This window comes from Pongo pygmaeus, chromosome X, assembly GCF_028885625.2.
Source record: "Pongo pygmaeus isolate AG05252 chromosome X, NHGRI_mPonPyg2-v2.0_pri, whole genome shotgun sequence".
In the NCBI taxonomy this organism is placed as follows: Eukaryota; Metazoa; Chordata; class Mammalia; order Primates; family Hominidae; genus Pongo; species Pongo pygmaeus.
The window spans coordinates 25,054,774-25,073,853 of record NC_072396.2 but is presented as its reverse complement, the minus strand read 5'-3'; the positions used below and the strand labels follow the sequence as shown (position 1 = coordinate 25,073,853).

At 40.2% G+C, this 19,080-nt stretch overlaps 1 protein-coding gene across 2 annotated transcripts in view; it reads right to left on the bottom strand.

The window, feature by feature from the left end:
- PDK3 (pyruvate dehydrogenase kinase 3) overlaps positions 1 to 19,080 on the bottom strand; it is an 86,227-nt gene that overhangs the window by 12,603 nt on the left and 54,544 nt on the right. For both annotated transcript variants that reach the window (XR_008497176.2, XM_054472668.1), the window contains exons 6-11: positions 18,786 to 18,863; positions 11,528 to 11,604; positions 10,117 to 10,218; positions 9,606 to 9,716; positions 6,039 to 6,152; positions 3,737 to 3,876 (exon numbers count right to left, since the gene is read on the bottom strand). Coding sequence is in view for 1 of the 2 variants with exons in the window: in XM_054472668.1 (XP_054328643.1) it covers positions 3,737 to 3,876; positions 6,039 to 6,152; positions 9,606 to 9,716; positions 10,117 to 10,218; positions 11,528 to 11,604; positions 18,786 to 18,863 (622 nt within the window). In the remaining variant the exon portion in view is untranslated. The remainder of the gene's footprint in view (positions 1 to 3,736; positions 3,877 to 6,038; positions 6,153 to 9,605; positions 9,717 to 10,116; positions 10,219 to 11,527; positions 11,605 to 18,785; positions 18,864 to 19,080) is intronic.

Genomic DNA, 19,080 nt, shown 5'->3' with positions numbered 1-19,080 from the left:
TGACACTTCCATAGAAAAAAATAAACATCCATATGGATATCATTTATAGCACTTGTCAGAGAAGGCCAATGCTACTAAATGGTACAATACTGCAAAGCTATATAAACTGTATTTGTGTACAAATATCTTTCTGTTGCATTGTGTTAAAGATGTTAAAAATCAAGGTTTTCAGGGTAATAAGAAATATATACAATTAAAATATATTGGGGAGAAACATTACAATGTTAAAATAGAATAAAATATCAATATGAACTTATGATTTAAAATATATTTTAAATATAGCTATATTTTATAGCTCTGTCTGTCCAGGAAAAGGGCCTAAAAAAGGTATAACAAGCATTCCCAATTATCAGATTAGCGTCTCTAATACTGATTAAAAAGAAACAGGGCTGGGTGCAGTGGCTTATGCCTGTAATCCCAGCACTTTGGGAGGCCGAGGCAGGCAGATCACCTGAGGTCAGGAGTTCGAGACCGGCCTGGTCAACATGGCAAAACCCCATCTCTACTAAAAATACAAAAAAAAAAAAAAAATAGCCAGGCGTGGTGGATCATGCCTGTAGTCCCAGCTACTTGGGAGGCTGAGACACGAGAATCGCTTGAACCCAGAAGGTGGAGCTGCAGTGGGCTGAGATTCCACCACTGCACTCCAACTTGGGTGACAGAGTGAGACTCTGTCTCAAAAAAAAAAAAAAGAAAAGAAAAGAAACAAGACCCCTTGAGGGAAACAGTTGATTCTAGGACACGGGCACAGAAGGTATAAGATGAATCTAGGATATCATCTTGGGCAAGAAAAGCTTTCAAAGATTAATGAGTTTTGGCAATAGAACACAAAGGATCCAGCTGGAAATAGCTCTCATTGGCCAAAGGTATGTCAATTCAAGCATCAAAAAGGAAAATGACTGTTACATGCAATAACATGGATGAATCTCACATAAAGCCAGACACAAAAAGGGTATAGACTATGTGTTCCTTTTAAGTTCAAGAAGAGAACCTATGGTGATAGAGTTAGAAAAGCAATTACATGGTGGAGGAGGGAGGGAGAAGTGTTTGACTAGAAAGGAGTCTTTAGGGGTAGAGGAAATATAGATGTAAAAAAAAAGCTGTAAACTTAAGATGTGTGCACTTTACTATTACTATATGTTATGCTTCAATAAAATAAGTGCCAATTAAAATATATCAAAGTAACAAAATCTATAATAATACTAAAAAAGACAAAGCCATAAACTCATTTGTTACCATTTAAGGTGGCTTTTAACATATTTCTTACCTGGAAAATTGGTAACTTGAAGGGAATTTAATTGTCCCTTTAAATTTAAAAGGAAAGAGTTAAACACTTACCAGAGGAACTGTACTTCAAAATACCTAAATGGCCTCATTTGATGAGGAAGAGCTTTACTTTATAGGAGAATAATTGACAAAGGAATGATTTTTTTTAAAAGAAAAACATCCTTTTATAAACCCAAATAAAATTACTGTGTTAATTTTAACACAGGCCAAAATGATCAATTGGGGTAAAAACCATTAGGTGAACAGCTGACGGGTAAGTACACATTTGCATAGTGCCAAAATAACACCACACAGATTATTTTCTAGTGAAAAGGGGAAAAATAACTATAACTCAGAGGGATCAGACAGCCATCACCTAAACTATGCTCAATCATAACATCACTAATGGTGGGTCAATGAGATGTCATGGGTCTCATATAGTGTAATTCTGCAACAGTGCTTATGGATATTCTAGCAAAAAATGCTCCATTAGCTCTTTCCTTTCCTTTCCTTCCCTTCCCTCCTCTCCCCTCCCTTCCTTTCCCTTCCCTTCCCCTTCCCTTTCCTTTCCTTCCTTCCTTTCTTCCTTTCCTTCTTTTCCTTCCTTTCCTTCCTCTTTTCTTTCTTTCTTTTTTCTCTTTTTGACCAGCCTGGACAACATGACAAAACCCTGTCTCTACTAAAAATATAAAAATTAGCCAGGCATGGTGGCCCATGCCTGTAATCCCAGCTACTCAGGTGGCTGAGGAATGAGAATCACTTGAAGCCAGGAGGCGGAGGTTGCAGTGAATGATCACTGACATGGAAAGATGGGATGGTTAAATGAAACAAAAGCAGGTTGTAAAATAGTATGAATAGTGTAATCTCATTTGCAAAAAAAATACATATATACACAAATGGCAAAATATCTGGAAGAATATACACGAAGCTATAGCAGTGGCAATCTCTGGGTTTTGGGAACACAGAGGTTTCTCCTTTCTTTTTTGGCTTACTTATGTTTTCTTTCTTCTTCTTCTTCTTCTTTTTTTTTTTTTTTTTGAGATGGAGTCTAGCTCTATCTCCCAGGCTGGAGTGCAGTGGTACTATCTTGGCTCACTGCAACCTCTGTCTCCTGGGTTCAAGCAATTCTCCTGCTTCAGCCTCCCAAGTAGCTGGAATTACAGGCGTGTGCCACCACACCCAGCTAATTTTTGTATTTTTAGTAGAGACAGAGTTTCACCGTATTGGCCAGGCTGGTCTCCAACTCCTGACTTCAAGTGATCCACCCACCTCGGCCTCTCAAAGTGCTGGGGTTACTGGCGTGAGCCACTGCGCCCAGCCAATGTTTTCTTATTTTTTACAATGCACATATACTGCTTTTTTGTTAATACAGGATTATTTTAAGTTAAATGAAGCAGAACCCCACTGTTGCTAGTAGAGTTGAAGCTTAAGGGTACATAGTCAGAAGAAAACTACAGATTATTTTCCTTATTACCATAAAACAGTAAAACTTGTTCTGTGATTGATAACTTTTCCTTTATAATGTTTACATTTTTTATTGTAATAAGCTATACATAACATATAACTTACCACCTTTTTCTTGAGACACGGTCTTTTTCTGTCCCCCAGGCTGGTGTGCAGTGGTGCGAAACATAGCTCACTACAGCCTGGAAGTCCTGGGCTCAAGTGATCCTCCCGCCTCAGCTTCCTGAGTAGCTAGGACTACAGACACTCACCACCACACATGGCTAATTTTACCTTTTAAAATTTTTTGCTGAGACGAGGGTCTCACTATGTTTCCTAGGCTGGTCTCGAACTCCTGGCTTCAAGAGATCATCCAGCCTCAGCCTCCCAAAGTGTTGGGATTACAGGCGTGAGCCACCACACCCAGCCCAGAACTTACCATCTTAACCATTGCTACATGTACAGTTCAGTGGCATTGAGTACATTCACACTGTTGTGCAAGCATCACCACCATCCATCTCCAGAAGTTTTTCATCTTTCCACCTGAAACTTTGTACCCATAAAACAATGACTCCCCATTCCATCTTCGTCACTAGCCCCTGGCAACCTCCCTTCCACTTTGTGTCTCTGCATTTGACTACTCTAGGTACTTCACGTAAGTGGAATCATAGTATTTGCCCTTTTATGTCTGGCTTATTTCACTCAGCATAATGACTTCAAGATTCACCCATGTTGTAGCACATATCAGAATGTCCTTCCTTTTTAAGGCCAAATAATATTCCATTGGATGGATGGATCACCTTTTATCTTGATTGATCATTTTAACTTATTTTTCAGTTTCAACCTACAACGTTTATGATGACAAACTGCAAACTTAATTGCTTTTTAAATAAAATTGATGGCAGGCCAAATCCCTGCTCGCTGTTGTGAATACCTCTACACTGCAAGAATTCCTGGAACAGTGAGTGGGACACCTTTATTCAGACAAATCAGATACTTTGTAATGGAAATCAAGGTGGTATATTACTGTTTTGCTTTGTATTTTGAAGCATCCCTGGGTTCACTGCTGGGATTGCTCCAATCGTCGGCTTCAGGCGTGGTCTTGTAATGGCGCCATGCAGACTTATTAAAAACTGGAAGTCTCTCAAATGACTCACTTGAAAGAGCCTATTGGAGAAACAAAAATATACACCAAAGGTCCACAGTGTCATTTTTCTCAAGTGAAATAGTAACCCAAATTTTATTATTTAAAACATCAGAAACCTTAATACATATTTTCAAAATGATATTAAAATTACACCTTAGTAGTTTACTTAGACTGGCCAGGAAAACATTAAAGCTTTTTTAAAGGAATGAAAACATTTGCTCATTCAAAATCAGAACTGAAATACACATGACCAGAACAAAACATATTTTAATTCAGCTCATACTGCTTTGAGATGCTCAACTGTTTTGACTATACCTGGTGACTGGTCTCACAAAGGGCCCAGGAAGAGATACAGTCTCATGCATCCCAGGTTTATAAACACACACCATCAAGTGATATTAAATATCACATTACTTAGATGCATGGGCATCTAAGATAAATACTCCCAGTAACTGGTTAAATTCTGGTATCACATACATAGGTTGAGTATCCCTTTGAAATGCCTGGGAACAGGCCGGGCACAGTGGCTCACACCTATAATCCCAGCACTTTGGGAGGCTGAGGCAGGTGGATCACCTGAGGTCAGGAGTTCGAGACCAGCCTGGCCAACATGGTGAAACCCTGTCTTACTAAAAATACAAAAAATTAGCCGGGTGTGGTGGCTTACACCTGTAATCCCAGCTACTCAGGAGGCTGAGGCAGGAGCATGGCTTGAACCCAGGAGGCGGAAGTTGCAGTGAGCCAAGATGGCAGTACTGCACTCCAGCCTGGGTGACAGAGCCAGACTCTATCTCAAAAAAAAAAAGAAAAAGAAAAAAGAAAAAAAAAGAAAAGAAAGAAAGAAATGCTTGGGACCAGAAGTAGTTCTGATTTTTTCCGATTTTGGAATATTTGCATTGTGCTTACCTGTTAAGCATCCCTAATCTGAAAATCTGAAATCTGGGGTGCTCCAATAAGCATTTCCTTTAAGCTTGACCTTTGAGCAAGCATCATGTTGGCGCTCAAAAAGTTCCAGATTTTCAAGCATTTTGGATTGCAGATTCTTGGGTTAGGGATGCTTGACCCACAGTAACATGCTACTTTAAACTGCCACTGTTTAAAAGAATGAGCCAGTTCTACATAAACGGATCTGGAAAGATCTCTAAGACAGATTGGAAAGTAAAAAAAATAAGAAGGTGCTGAAATTTCATTTATGTGGGAAAAATTCTATTTTTCCCATATTTATATATGTAGAATCAACTCTAGGAGGATCCGTAAGACACTGAGACCGGTGGTGATCTCCGCTGAACAGAAGTGGCGGTTTAGGGCCAGTGGGAGGAGAGACTTCATTTTTCCTTTTGTAGCTTTTAAATTTTTATTATGTGCCTATATTACCTATTCAAAAAAATGTTACAAATATTCTAGAGTTTAGAAATAAAAGTCCAATTACCACCAATGAATAAGAAAAACTGTGTTACAGAGAAGTTTGTTATTAAATGAATCTTTTACATAACCATATTATGATTACTGAATTCTTGTAACTTTGGGAAAGCCAGTGAGTTTTTAAAACAAAAGACCGAAATACTTCAGTTTATGAAAATCTGCCTTCTTTCAGATCAGACCTTTCAATAGGCATGTCGTTTTTTAAGTCACAATTTAAAATTACAGTTTTAAAAATCAGTATTTTAATTTTTTTTTTTTCTCTTTTGAGACGGGGTCTCATTCTGTCACCCAGGCTGGATTGCAGTGGCACCATCTTGGCTCACTGCAACCTCTGCTTCCTGGGTTCAAATGACTCTCCTGCCTCAGCCTCCTGAGCAGCTGGGACTACAGGTGTGCACCACCACACCAGCTAATTTTTTGTACTTTTAGTAGACATGGGGTTTCACCATGTTGGCCAGGCTGGTCTCGAACTCCTGACCTCAGGTGATCCACCTACCTCAGCCTCCCAAAGTGCTGAGATTACAGGCATGTGCCACCGCGCCCGGCCAAAATCAGTATTTTAATTTCTATACCTCCAGGTTTCATATTTTGCTTTATCTGAGCATAGAATCAAGGGTGAGGCATAACATGGTTTTCATGGGAAAGTGAAGTAAATCTGCGATGAATCTAAGAGATGATACGGTGCTGTTCTCAATCAGCGATTAGAACTTACAGCTTTAAAAAGCAAAGATGCCTCATACTAACAAATGAAATGCAGTACCTTCAAATAAATGACAGCATCAGTACCCACTCCTTCCATGGAATACAGTTTCAGATCTCCTTGAAAATATCTAGCATACAGACGGGAAATTGGCAAACCATAACCAAATCCAGCCTATTGAGAAAAGAAAATTAATACAGTGAGACAGGCACAAATGCTAAATGCTAACACATTTTATATGATGACCATTCAGAGAAGGTTAAAATAAATTCTTGATTCAGATTTAAATCAAATAAATTACTGACTCAACCTTTACAATGATGTATATCTTCTTCTATGGCAAACAACCTCTTTATTTTCACCCTGCAAAAACATGTCTTATATGTTTGGATAATAATAGAAATATTCTAATTTTTGACTAATGCTTTTTTAGCATTTTAAAGCAAAATTTTATCATTTTTTTAAAAGCACATTCCGAGGCCGGGCACAGTGGCTCACGCCTGTAATCCCAGCACTTTGGGAGGCTGAGGCAGGTGGATCACTTGAGGTCAGGAATTCATGACCAGCCTGGCCGACATGGCGAAACCCCATCTCTACTACAAAAATTAGCTGGGTGAGGTGGTGAGAGACTGTAGTCCCAGCTACTCAGGAGGCTGAGGCAGGAGAATCGCCTGAACCCAGGAGGTGGAGGTTGCAGTGAGCTGAGATGGCGCCACTGCACTCCAGCCTGGGCAACAGAGCGAGACTCCATCTCCACACACACACACACACACAAAGCACATTCCAAATCAAGTGGAATGTGACCTGATGACAAAACTAAACCACATCATTTCAAAGTCCCATGATCAGATTTCCTTGCTTTTGCAAGTGAAAATCAATAGCGCAGTGCTGAGTACAAATCTACCAGTAACAAGATGAGAACATGGAAAGGAAAACAATTTTCTGAGAGGCAACTACTAAGGTTCCAGGAATGTGAGAATATTTTGGTATATTGTAGTTCAGGTACTTTTAGAGATTAAAGAAATTTTCAGTACCCTCCTATATCTCTATGTCAAGGAATCCTGACTGTCAGTAACAGGTGTTCTATGGACAAGAACAGTAAGAATCGAAACTAAATGTCATACCATTTGTGGTGGTAGTGGGGCAGGGTGGGGAAGGAGATATAACACCAAGCTTCCTCACTTCTGGTTAAATCTATGAACAAGGTTAAGGAAGGAGGGCAGGGGACCATGTGCACAAAGTCACATGGGCCTTAGACTCAGATAGACCCAAGTTGAAATCCACTTTCTGTGCGACTCTGAGCAGTTTACTCAACCTCTTTGAGACCATTTTTTCATCTGAACATATGATAGAAAACTGACCTCAGAGCTGCTATAAGGATTAAATAATATAACAAGTATAAAATCTTGGCACAGTGCCTAACACAGTAAAACTAAATAAATCGAAGCTGGTACTACGGCTACTAGGAGCAGCAATTTTATGAAGTTACACAGATTTCTGCCATTTTCTAACATCTCTCCTTGATACCTTCCCTCAGGGTAGGGTCTAACTGAAAGGGCAGGGGGTAAAAGAACGTACCCCATTATTTAAGGGCTTTAGGACTTGCTGAATATGGCCAGTAGTGAAGATGAGATATTTATAATAGTGACTCAGGTAACCACAGCAAAGAAACTAGCTCACTCTAGGAAGAGATGTGAGCAAATCTGCCTTCTATGTTCAAGCAAGGCCCAGAGCCTGCCCTCATGTCCAACACAGAAGAGCCGAGAACTCCGAGGCCAATGCAGATGTGACTGTAAGCCCAAAGAATGCAGAGGAGGGGTCTGGACCTCGGATTTGCTGAGGTTCAGGAAAGGTTTCCCAGAGTGTCAAAGGATCGGCAGGAGCTCGCTGGGTGGATATTCTCAAACAGAAATGCACATGTAAAGGCACAGAGGTATAAAAGGTGTAAAAGTGTAAGTTGCTCAATGAGGAAATTATGTTTTCTAGTAGTACATATTCATGTGCCCACTTTAAAGCTGAGGACAGTTTCTTTTTCTTTCTTTTCTTTTTTTTTGAGGCAGAGTCTCGCTCTGTCGCCCAGGCTGGAGTGCAGTGGCGTGATATAGGCTCACTGCAATCTCCACCTCCCAGGTTCAAGCCACTCTCGTGCCTCAGCCTCCTGAATAGCTGGGATTACAAGCATGCGCCACTGCTCCCAACTATTTTCGTGTATTTTTAGTAGAGACAGGGTTTCACCATGTTGGCCAGGCTGGTCTCGAACTCCTGACCTTAAGTGATCCACCCGCCTTGGCCTCCCAAAGTGCTAGGATTACAGGCCAGTTTCCTAACTGGGAGAGCCACTAGCAGAAGCATTTCTTCAAAAGGAGAGGCCACGTAGTACACTGGAAAGAACACAGACATGGCCAGCACCAGCTCTGCAGTTAATTAGTTCAATGACTTTGGACAAGGTCATTTCCTCATTTCCTCAGCTATACAATGGGAGTGCGCATGTGTAATTGTTAAAGGTCTCTTATAAGTCCTCAGTTTCAATAAGAAAAAAAACCTATGACATAACAGCTATCCTCAAGATGCTATTTTAAGACCTGGAAGAGACAATCTATATTTCTTTTAAACAACTGGGGAAGGTACTAAGTTTGTTTGTGGTGCCTTTTTTCCTTTTGATGTGTATTTAAGTGCATGCCAGAGCCTAGTCAAGGCAACGCCTCTCAAATGTGATCTTTCATGAATTTTCTCGACTCCTATATAAATGATTTCCTGTTTCCAACATGCTGAGTTAACAAACTCTGTCTCAAATAAATGATGCAAAGTGTTTGATTTTATTCGTACAAATAAAATATAATCTTATGTGCTTATCAGTCAGGTAGGACTTTAAAATGAAACTTAATTTATACCCTGAACCATTTTGCAGACTGATAGATATGTTGCTGTGTTTAATGACAAAGGGTTCAATTGTTGTTTGTCAATTAGAAACACTCAGCAGGGGAAGCAAGTGTGGCCCTACCAGGATCTAAATGCTACCATGGTAACCAGTGGCTTTTCTCACTGCCTTAACAGGGCTGAAGGTTATTTCCAGACAGAAAGGGCTCTGAAAATGCATACACCACCTATATGTTTCATGCTAATGTTATTTAATATAAAAATTTAATGTTTTCATAATTTAACATTTTAATTATATAAACAAATTTGACAGTGGAGATTCTAAGGCACTAGGTGATTCGCGCCTCTGTGGTAGGCATGCCAGAGTGCGCAGGACCAAGTGGCAGCTATGCATTCAGTACTGTCCCTTTGCTCACCCACTGGCAACTTCCACCCCTTCCAAGGGTAGCACAAAGTGGAAAATGGTGCTCCAGTAGCAGTCTTACCACAATGAGATACTTTTTCTCTGTATATGGGAATGAGGCACTCAGCTAGGAGTGTTTCTTAGACACAAATCAGAGAGGAAATTGAAGTCCAAAGGATTCACAAAGAAAGTAGCCAAGGCAAAAAATTTTCCCTCCTCCAAACCATAATACAGGCAACCTTCTAAATCAACTACACTAATGTGACAACCTGGGGAGAGAGGCAGCTCCCTCTGAGCCCCTTCCCGTGTTTATGATCTTTCCTTCAGCAGCAGTTTCAGATGCTTACCAAAGGGGCAGCTCTGGTAGGCTCCAGGCTGGGTCTAGGAGCAGTCGAATACATGTAGTTAAAAAGACGATCTATTTTTCGAAGTGGGACACCACCACCTAGGTCACTGATCTGCAATGTTCAAAATGTTAACAATCAAAACAAAGAAGTTGATCTATACTTAGTAGGAGGCAATGGGTTCATTAAATAAAGTACATAGCAGATTACTCTACAATGTACAAGGACTTTGAATCCCCCAGTGACATATGGTTCCTTTGTGAACAGTGTAAAACAAAGGAGGCCGAATGGTACAGTGGTATCCAACAGGCTTGGTGTTGAGGTCTTGTTCAACTCCCTGAATAACAAGGTTCTAATGAAGTTTAAATAAGGTAACTTAAGCCAAGGATCTAGCATAGAACTTACAAATAGGACACTCAATAAATGTCAATTTTCTTCCCTCTGATTTTTCAATGTCTAGATACTATTAACTCACAACTGATAATTAAAGTATACATGCACATAAAACAGTTACCTTAATGGATAAGTCTTCTTTACCCAAAGTAACGAGGGTTTTAACAGCGGGGTAGCCCTCTTTTCTGTCTTCATAGAGTTCGACTGTCGCTCTCATTGAGTTCTAAAATAATAAGATCTTTTTGTTAATCATACTGCCGAATCACAAACCACAATTTTTAAAGAGAAAGAAGCGCAAGATGACTTATACCCAACAACCCTTTTTTGGGGCAAATATTAGTTGGATTTTTATGGCATTTTTCCCTCTAAAGAGCTTAGCTAAACGTGCTCAAAATCAAGGAAAAATTTCCTGACACTTTGTTTTTCACCTAGTTTTAGCCTCATCCAACATGCTAAATATTTATTTTTCTTTCCTTCTTCTTCTTCCTCTTTTTTTTTTTTTTTTTTTTTTTGCTTTACGGTATTTAAATTATTCAACTCAACCCAGAGGAATGTTTTTATCACATGTAATGAGGCTATGCAGAGGCTGATTTGTGCACTTTAAATCCTATTTATCAGTCTGCATTTATAGAGCACCTTTTCTCTAAAGAAGGCAGAAAAACTGAAAGGATGCATGCTTCCCACAAAAATTAATCATTTGGCTGAAAAAAGCAGAAGAAATATTGGTTAAAAAGAAATTCTGAAAAAGGCACAGCTGCTGAAGAGAAAGTTCACAATTGAATGCCCATTTCAACCTTAAAGCATTACATCAGTAACATTCTAATTTTTAGAAGCAAATCAGCATAACTGATTTTTCAGGTGTTCAATTTAGTGTTTCACGCATTGGAAGAAATGAAATTTTAGCTCAAATGCCTTGTGCCTGTAATACTGCTACTGTAAATGTCATTAGCTACTGATTAACAAAAGCAACAGCTTAAGTTGCAGAGTCTAAAGAATTTGGTGGCGGGGGAGGGGTGGTTCTTTTGGTCCAGCTCATCTACATCTTTCTCCTCTGCCTCTCTTGGATCTTCTGAATTGATTCAAATATTTTATAAAAGGGTTGCAGGATCTCTCAGGACTGGAACAACCACTAATGTACCAGTGTGGTTAATTTTCAGAAGCATAAATATGTATAAACATGTTTTTATTTTGATCTGGCTATCACCAACAAAGCCTTTGCCAGGTTTGGAAACTAAAAAGCATCTCTAATCTCATAACTAAAGAAAAAAACAGTATGGATTTTACATAAAATCACTAAAGTGCAATTAAGCTTCAAAATCAATATGTACTAATATTCACAAAAACTATACTGTACACAGCAATTTTTCATCTCACAGTGTACAAATTATAAAACCCACAGGATATCAGAAATAGAATTTTTAAAATGGTTATGCAAAACCTTTTTCTTATGCTAATCTAATGAATCCATTATGCCCTGAATCAAAGTAATTTAAAATGAAGACTTTTTCCCATGTTTTTAAAATTCCACTTACCTTGAACAACTCAAACAGCATATGAAACAGATGTGAGGGCACATAAACCACCTGAATAGGTTTGTCTGGCGCTTTGGCTGAAAACAGAGACAAAACCATCAATCAATAAGGACCCAAAGTAGGAGAAATTCAAGAATGATGTTTGCATTCTATTTTCCAAGTGTGTAAAACAGAGCTCTATAAAAGGCTAATTTGAGTTTCCACCTCTAAAGGCAGGGCTGAGCAAAAGCATATGCTTTGGAATCAAACAAACCTGGGGTGACACCCAGTTCCTTCTCTCACCAGCTATGTGACCTTGGATAAATCACTCAATCTCTTTGAAACTTTGTTGAGCAGAATTGGAATATTATCACCTATGCCATAACATCCTGAGTATTACGGAAGGCCAGTCAGCTATCACTTGGTGTTTTTCAAATTGGGGGCTACCTTCTGCCACTGACCCCAGGGGGAGTTCCACGGGGGAATGTGGAGCAACAGGAAAAAAAGGGGCTGGTGAACTGGACTAAATGGCAGTGTTCAATTTTGTTAAATTATGACAAACAAGGCATCTTATAGCATAGAATGTAAGGTTCACATAACTTTTTCTCAAGCAGCTAGCACATAAACCCCTAGAGACCTATGATCTTTTCCCCTTGCATGATGGATTCTCTGAAGACAATCTGAGAAACACCAAAACCCAGGTCAAGCACTAAGAACAGTGTGGGATACAGAGCAGATGCTCAAAAATATAGTCCTTCCTCCTCCTCATGACCCAAAATCACTTAAGAGATTGAAACTACATGAACTCTCTCAGGTAGAATGCTGTAATTTCCACCAGCTACTTCCTCTAATAAAGTAATTAACAATAATATAAATTAGAGTTCACATTTGCTTGATTCTTAGCAGTCTACACAGAGCTTTCACATATATTATTCAATTGACTCCTCCTGACAACACTTCCTGGCTCCCAGAGGGGTGGTGGTGTTTAGAGGTGTGGAAACAGGCTTTGGGAAGCCTGTGTGACTTGCCCATGGACCCAGAAGTGGCACCGAAACCGGACACCTGAACAAAGAGCTTTTGATTCTAAATCCCGAATTCTTCAAAGAGCAATTATTCTTATTTTTATTTATTTATTTTTTGAGACAGAGTCTCACTCTGTTGCCCAGGCTGGAGTGCAGTGGCGCCATCTCGGCTCACTGCAACCTCCGCCTCCCGGATTCAAGCGATTCTCCTGCCTCAGCCTCCTGAGTGTCTGGGATTACAGGTGTGCGCCGCCACTCCTGGCTAATTTTTGTATTTTTAGTAGAGACGGGGTTTTGCCATGTTGGACAGGCTGGTCTCGAACTCCTGATCTCAGGTGTTTGCCCGCCTTGGCCTCCCAAAGTGCTGGGATTGCAGGCATGAGCCACCGTGCCCGGCCCAAGTAGTTATTTTTAAAATCACTTAGTAATATATATAAACGGCTTAAAAATTTAACAAAAGAAGAAAAACAAAAGTCCTTCCCCCTTTCCTATCTCATCCTTCAGTCGAACCCAGAGGCAGCCACTCTTTACTACTTCTGCTGTAGTCTTTGGGTTGGTAATATTTACATTCTGTTCTGTAATCCGAATTAGGGATGCTGTACATTGCCTATAGGTTCTTTTAAGAAAGTAGAAAATCAATAGTGTTGGTGACATTGTAACTATGTAAATATTGATCACTGTAGAACAGCCACAACAGTGTACCTAGACATTTTCTTCCCTATTAATGCAATGACAATGATTCGTGTGTCCCTTGGAGGAGAATGTTCCCAGCCTTAACATGAAATGGAGTTTCTTTATACTCCTCCAACTGGTCAACATCATGCTACCCTTTTTGGGTTGCTTCATAGTTGGTCCAGGCCATTTCGCTAAGATCTTCCAGCTTACTTCCAGCTTCGATACCTACTTCCAGCTTCCATACCTACTTCCAGCTTCCATACCTACTGTATGGTATCCAGTCCATTCTTCAAGATTTTTCAAATTAGAATCAATTGCTTTGCAAACATGCTGCATAGCCATCATCCTAAAGTTGTTTTTGACTGAAGTTCTAGAATGTTTTCCCCTATTTCTTAGATGCGTGTTATACATAACATCAAGTCAGTCAGGTAACCTACCTCAGAAAAGTATGCATGGGAGACACATCTGTCAATCTTCACACCTCTGATCTATTTGATTAAAGGTTTGGCTAGATAGAGAATTCTAGGTTTGAAATTATTTTCTCTCAGAATTTCAAAAGGGGGGTTTCTGGCAGTAACAGTAGAGCTGATAAGTTTAATGCCAGTTAGGTTTGGTTCTTGCTGCTGGCTTTTGCTGAAGGTCTGATATATTTTGGTTGCAATATTCTTGTTTGAGAATGAAGAACCGGATTCATTGTATGAGGGAGTTGGCGTTCATATCCCCCTGGGGCTCTCCATTAAGTGGGAAGCCTGACTTAGAGTTCTCTGGACCTGGTCAAGACTTTTCAACTGGGCTTGAGGATGAGCAGGTAGTAAACAGGCCTCTGAGCAGAGAGGCCCCCAAATGCTTAAATGAACAGGGCTTTGCTATAGGGTAACAATGCTCACATGAAAAGCCCTAGTTCTTCCTAGGTTGTTCTCAAACAAAATAACTTAGTTGCCTGTTGGCAGGCTGAACCCGGCCAGAGTACAGCTGCCTCCCGTCATCCCTCCATGCTCTTTCTTAGACCAGCTTTCCGTTAACCCTACCCTCTGCCTTCCCTTCCCATTCCAGTCCATTGCACCACCTGGCCCTGCCCCCAGAGTCCCTCCAGGACAATCTTCGGCAAACCGGTTGCCATCTCTGCTGCAGCCTCCTCCCCTGTGGCTGCTTCTGCTCTGTCCCATCAATCAGTATACTTCTATCTAGTGACCCTCTTTCAAAAGTTGGGATTCATGGCTCTTATGGACGGAATGTTTGTGTGTGTCTCCCCCAAACTCCTATGTTGAAATGTAACCCTTGATGTGATGGTATTAGGAGATGGGGCCTATGAGAGGTGATTAGGTTATGAGGGCAGAGCCCTTATGGATGGGATTAATGCCCGTATAAAGAAACTCCGGAGAGCTCCCTCGCTCCTTCCCCCATGGAAGGAAACAGTGAAAAGCCAGCTGTGAATCAGAAGGTGGGTCCTCACTAGACACCAAATCTCTAGGAACCATGATCTTGGATGTCCCAGCCTCCAGAACCATGAGAAATGGTTGCTGAAGCCACTTGGTCTCTGGTATTTTTGTTATAGCAGCCTGAATGGACTAAGACACTGGTCCACTAATGAGCTCCCCTGCTTTCCTTTGCTGCTTTTCTTCGGATTCCTTTATTGTCATTTTACTTTTATTTCTTTTTTTCTTCTGTTTTTTTTCTGAGATGGAGTCTTGCTCTGTCGCCCAGGCTGGAGTGCAGTGGCGCAATTTCAGCTCACTGCAACCTCCGCCTCCCAGGTTCATGCAATTATCTTGCCTCAGCCTCCCGAGTAGCTGGGACTAAAGAAACATGCCATCATGACCAGCTAATTTTTGTATTTTTAGTAGAGACAGGGTTTCACCATGTTGGCCAGGCTGGTCTTGAACTCCTGACCTCAAGTGATCCGCCCACCTCGGCCTCCCAAAGTGCTGGGATTACAGGCCTGAGCCATTGCGCCTGGCTCCTTTATTGTCATTTTAATGGGGCTTGAGGAACAAGCTGGGTGCTCAGTTTATCTTGTACCAAATGGCATGATTAGTTATATAAACAGCCTTATGAATTTAACCTTTTCACCCCAAATCTCAAGAAAAGGCAAACACCTTTTATACAGTGGGTTTTTTTGTTTTTTTTTTTTTTTCAGTTTAAACAACATTCTCTAGGAGCCATCTAAAGGCTTGCTCAATTACTTGCACTTTTCTTTGGGAACATTATAGTTTAGATTTCTTTCCTTCCTTTTAAAACTATGTCAAATGCTTTTGTCCATGACTCTCTCCTAGTTCTGGGTCTCGAGGCTGGCTGTTAAGTAGTAGATGCTTAATAGATGTTTGCTGACTTATAAAATAAGTAGAATATGAATTTTCCATCTAAGGGTACATTTTTAAAAAATTAAAAAATGGCCTAGGTTTGTCATGCTCAAGACTCCAGAAATAATAAAGTCTCTACTTTGTACAATCATTGCTCCAAATGCCATTAGCTGAAACAGCATTTAAGAAATACCATTAGATATAAGGAATTTTATTTCCAGACAGTTCTCCTTCCAGAATAAAAAAGCATCCACTTAAGGTGTTCAGGATCAACCTCCAACCTGCATCTCCAACGTAGAACTTGTTAAGGCGAAAGCACTTTCCTTAATCATGCTCACAGAGAGCTCTAGCATTAAGAACTCATACATAAAAATAATCACTACACTACCCAAAGCAACATAAAGCTAGAGGCTACCTAGAAACACCAGTATTCATTTATCTTAGTGATAGGACAAGGGGCTTCAAAACATGATCGAAAGGGGGCTTCTGTAATTCGTGAGACAATGCCAAAAAGAGTCGGAAAGCTCCTCTCCTGGTGGGTGAGCTGCCCAGCATGACAGCCTCAGCGGGGACGGAATGTGCTGACATGGCTGGCACTTGGGAATCAGCAAGAACAGGCCTGCTGCTTTGGCCTTTAGAAGAGGGAGGCTGCCACTCACGCAAAAGAGCAGTTTGTTACTACCTGCAGATGTGAGGTCAGCTCCTGCCTAGTCCATAGGAAGAGAGAGAAAGAATATTAAGATGGTTCTCATCAGGAACACTCCAGACAAGCCCACTCGGTCCTGGTAGTATATTTATTCAATGGGGACATGACTCTTCTCAGAGAACCCAAGAGACCTTGAAAGCAGCTTTGACTCCATGCCTTCTAGTCAAATGGAGGGGCCATGTCCTTCAACAGCAGCCTGAACTCCTTTCATAGTTTTATCTCATTATAAGAGAAATACATTTTTAGTGTACTTCTGAGGGGGAATTTGGTTTATCTTTTTTTTTTTTTTTTTTGAGACAGAGTCTTGCTCTGTCACCCAGGCTGGAGTGCAGTCATGTGATCTCGGCTCACTGCAGCCTCTACCTCCTGGGCTCAAGTGATCCTCCCACTTCAGCCTCCTAAGCAGCTGAGATTACAGGCAAATGCCACTATGTCCAGCTAATTTTTCTATTTTGTGTAGAGACAGGGTTTTGCTATCTTGCCCAGGCTGGTCTCGAACTCCTGGGCTCAAGAGATTCTCCTGCCTCAGCCTCCCAAAGTGCTGGGATTACAGGTGTGAGCCACCATGCCTGGCCTGGTTTATCTTTAATTGTAAATGCTCACACCCTGCTCAGTCATTCCACATCTAGGAATTCAACCTGCAGAAATACTTTCATACGATCACAAATTTTTCCACCCTCCCCACCTCTCACACTCTTTCATAGCTCATTATATGGAATATAGGAAAACCGGAAATCCTAAATGTATACCCATAGGAAAACAGTTAAATAAATTATGGTAAGCTACACTATGGATAATCTCTAAATGAGATTAATACTTGCAAAGTTCTTCAAGGTAAAGTGAAAAACACGTTATAAATAGGGTTAAAGCTATACATGCTTTATGCAAAAACCAAAGCTCTATATGGGACTGAGAAAGTAGTGGGGGATTTCCCTTTTCAGTCACATTTCTGTATTTGTATTTTTGTGATGAGCATGTCTCTTCCATAATTTGCAAATAAAAAAATAAAAGGAATGTGCAAATAAATATGCAATCATATGATGTACATAAAAATCATCTGTAACCCCATTACCCAGAGAGCTGCTATTTGTATTTTGGTAGTATAAATCCTTCAAAATATTTTCCAATGAACTTCCACTATTATAAACTTATATAGCCTGTATTTTTTTAAAAATCTCAATTTTTCCCATACATTATTCGTTTAAAGCATTATTTCAAAGGGCTGCATAGTATTCTATCTAATGGGTGTACCACAATTCAGTTAAACAATGCTCTATTGTAGAAAATTTGGGTTGTTTTCTAACTTTATAAGACAACTACTGTGATCATCAATCTTGTACATAAATCTGTGCATCTCTATTTTCATAGATTTTTGTTTGTTTTTTTGAGATGGGGTTTCAAACTATTGCCCAGCGTGGAGTGCAGTGGCACTATCTCGGCTCACTGCAACCTCCACCTCCCGGATTCAAGTGATTCTCCTGCCTCAGCCTCCCAAGTAGCTGAGAATACAAGCAAGTGCCACCACGCCTGGCTAATTTTTGTATTTTTTGTAGAGATGCGGTTTCACCATGTCACTCGGGCTGGTCTTAAACTCCTGGACTCAAGAGATCCACCCACTTTGGCCTCCCAAAGTATTGGGATTACAGGTATGAACCACTGTGTCCAGCCTCTATTTTCTTATAATAAGTGTTCTGAAGTTTAATTTACTGGACCAAAGAATATGACCATTATTAACTTATTTACTGGGCCAAACAGAAAGAACATTGCTGGCATTTTTTAGAAAGGGAATACCACTTTTAGCTTATACAAGAAATGTATGTGCTGGTGAGAAAGTATTTTTATGGGCACAAATTCAAAGCATTAAAATGTTTTAATCACTGTCATTTTGAAAGACAAAAATGGCATTTCTGGCTGGGCACGGTGGCTCACAACTGTAATCCCAGCACTTTGGGAGGCTGAGGTGGGTGGATCACCTGAGGTCACGAGTTCGAGACCAGCCTGGCCAACATGGTGAAACCTCGTCTCTACTAAAAATACAAAAATTAGCTGGGCATGGTGGTGGGCACCTGTAATCCCAGCTACTCAGGAGGCTGAGGCAGAAGAATCACTTGAACCTGGAAGGCGGAGGCTGCAGTGAGCTGGGATCACACCACTGCACTCCAGCCCGGGCAACAGAGCAAGACTCCTTCTCAAAAAAAAAAAAAAAAAAAAAAAAAAAAAGGCATTTGTCTGTGTTTTTGTTTGCACTTCCTTGATTAGTGAAGTTAAACACTTTTCCATACGTTGATTGAGTGCTTGCATTTGTTACTTTGAGAAGGGCCTATTTATACCTTTCTACATACTCTACCTTGATTACTTCTGTTCCAAGAATTCTGGGGTCTAACACATTACACATTCCTGTACAAAAACTCCTTACAATAATATATCTGGTTGACCAAAAGCGTAGAAAGTTTTAAAAAGATATAAGAAAATGAAAAATCAGTATAATTTTTGGATCTCACTGAAATACGGCTTAGGTATAAACAGCTTCTTAGTCAGCTTTTTTGAATGTAAGGTTAAAATTAGTTTTCTTTTACCATTGAATTCTTCAACTTCCAGCTCTGGAGCTACCAGGTAATACTGTTCACACAGCATCTTGGCTGTTTCATATGCATCTGCAAGAAAAGGAAAAAGTTTAGCTGCTGCACTAATAACATAGGCACAAGCATGTATGTGTGTGTGTGTGTGTGCACATGTGCATGTATATATCTATAGGTATATAAGATAAACAAACTGTCTAAATGGATGGATGTAGAATTAATCAACTACAACCTTTTACAAAATACCCTTTTGTGGCTTTAATAGAATTACCATGACTAAAGCAAAATTTCT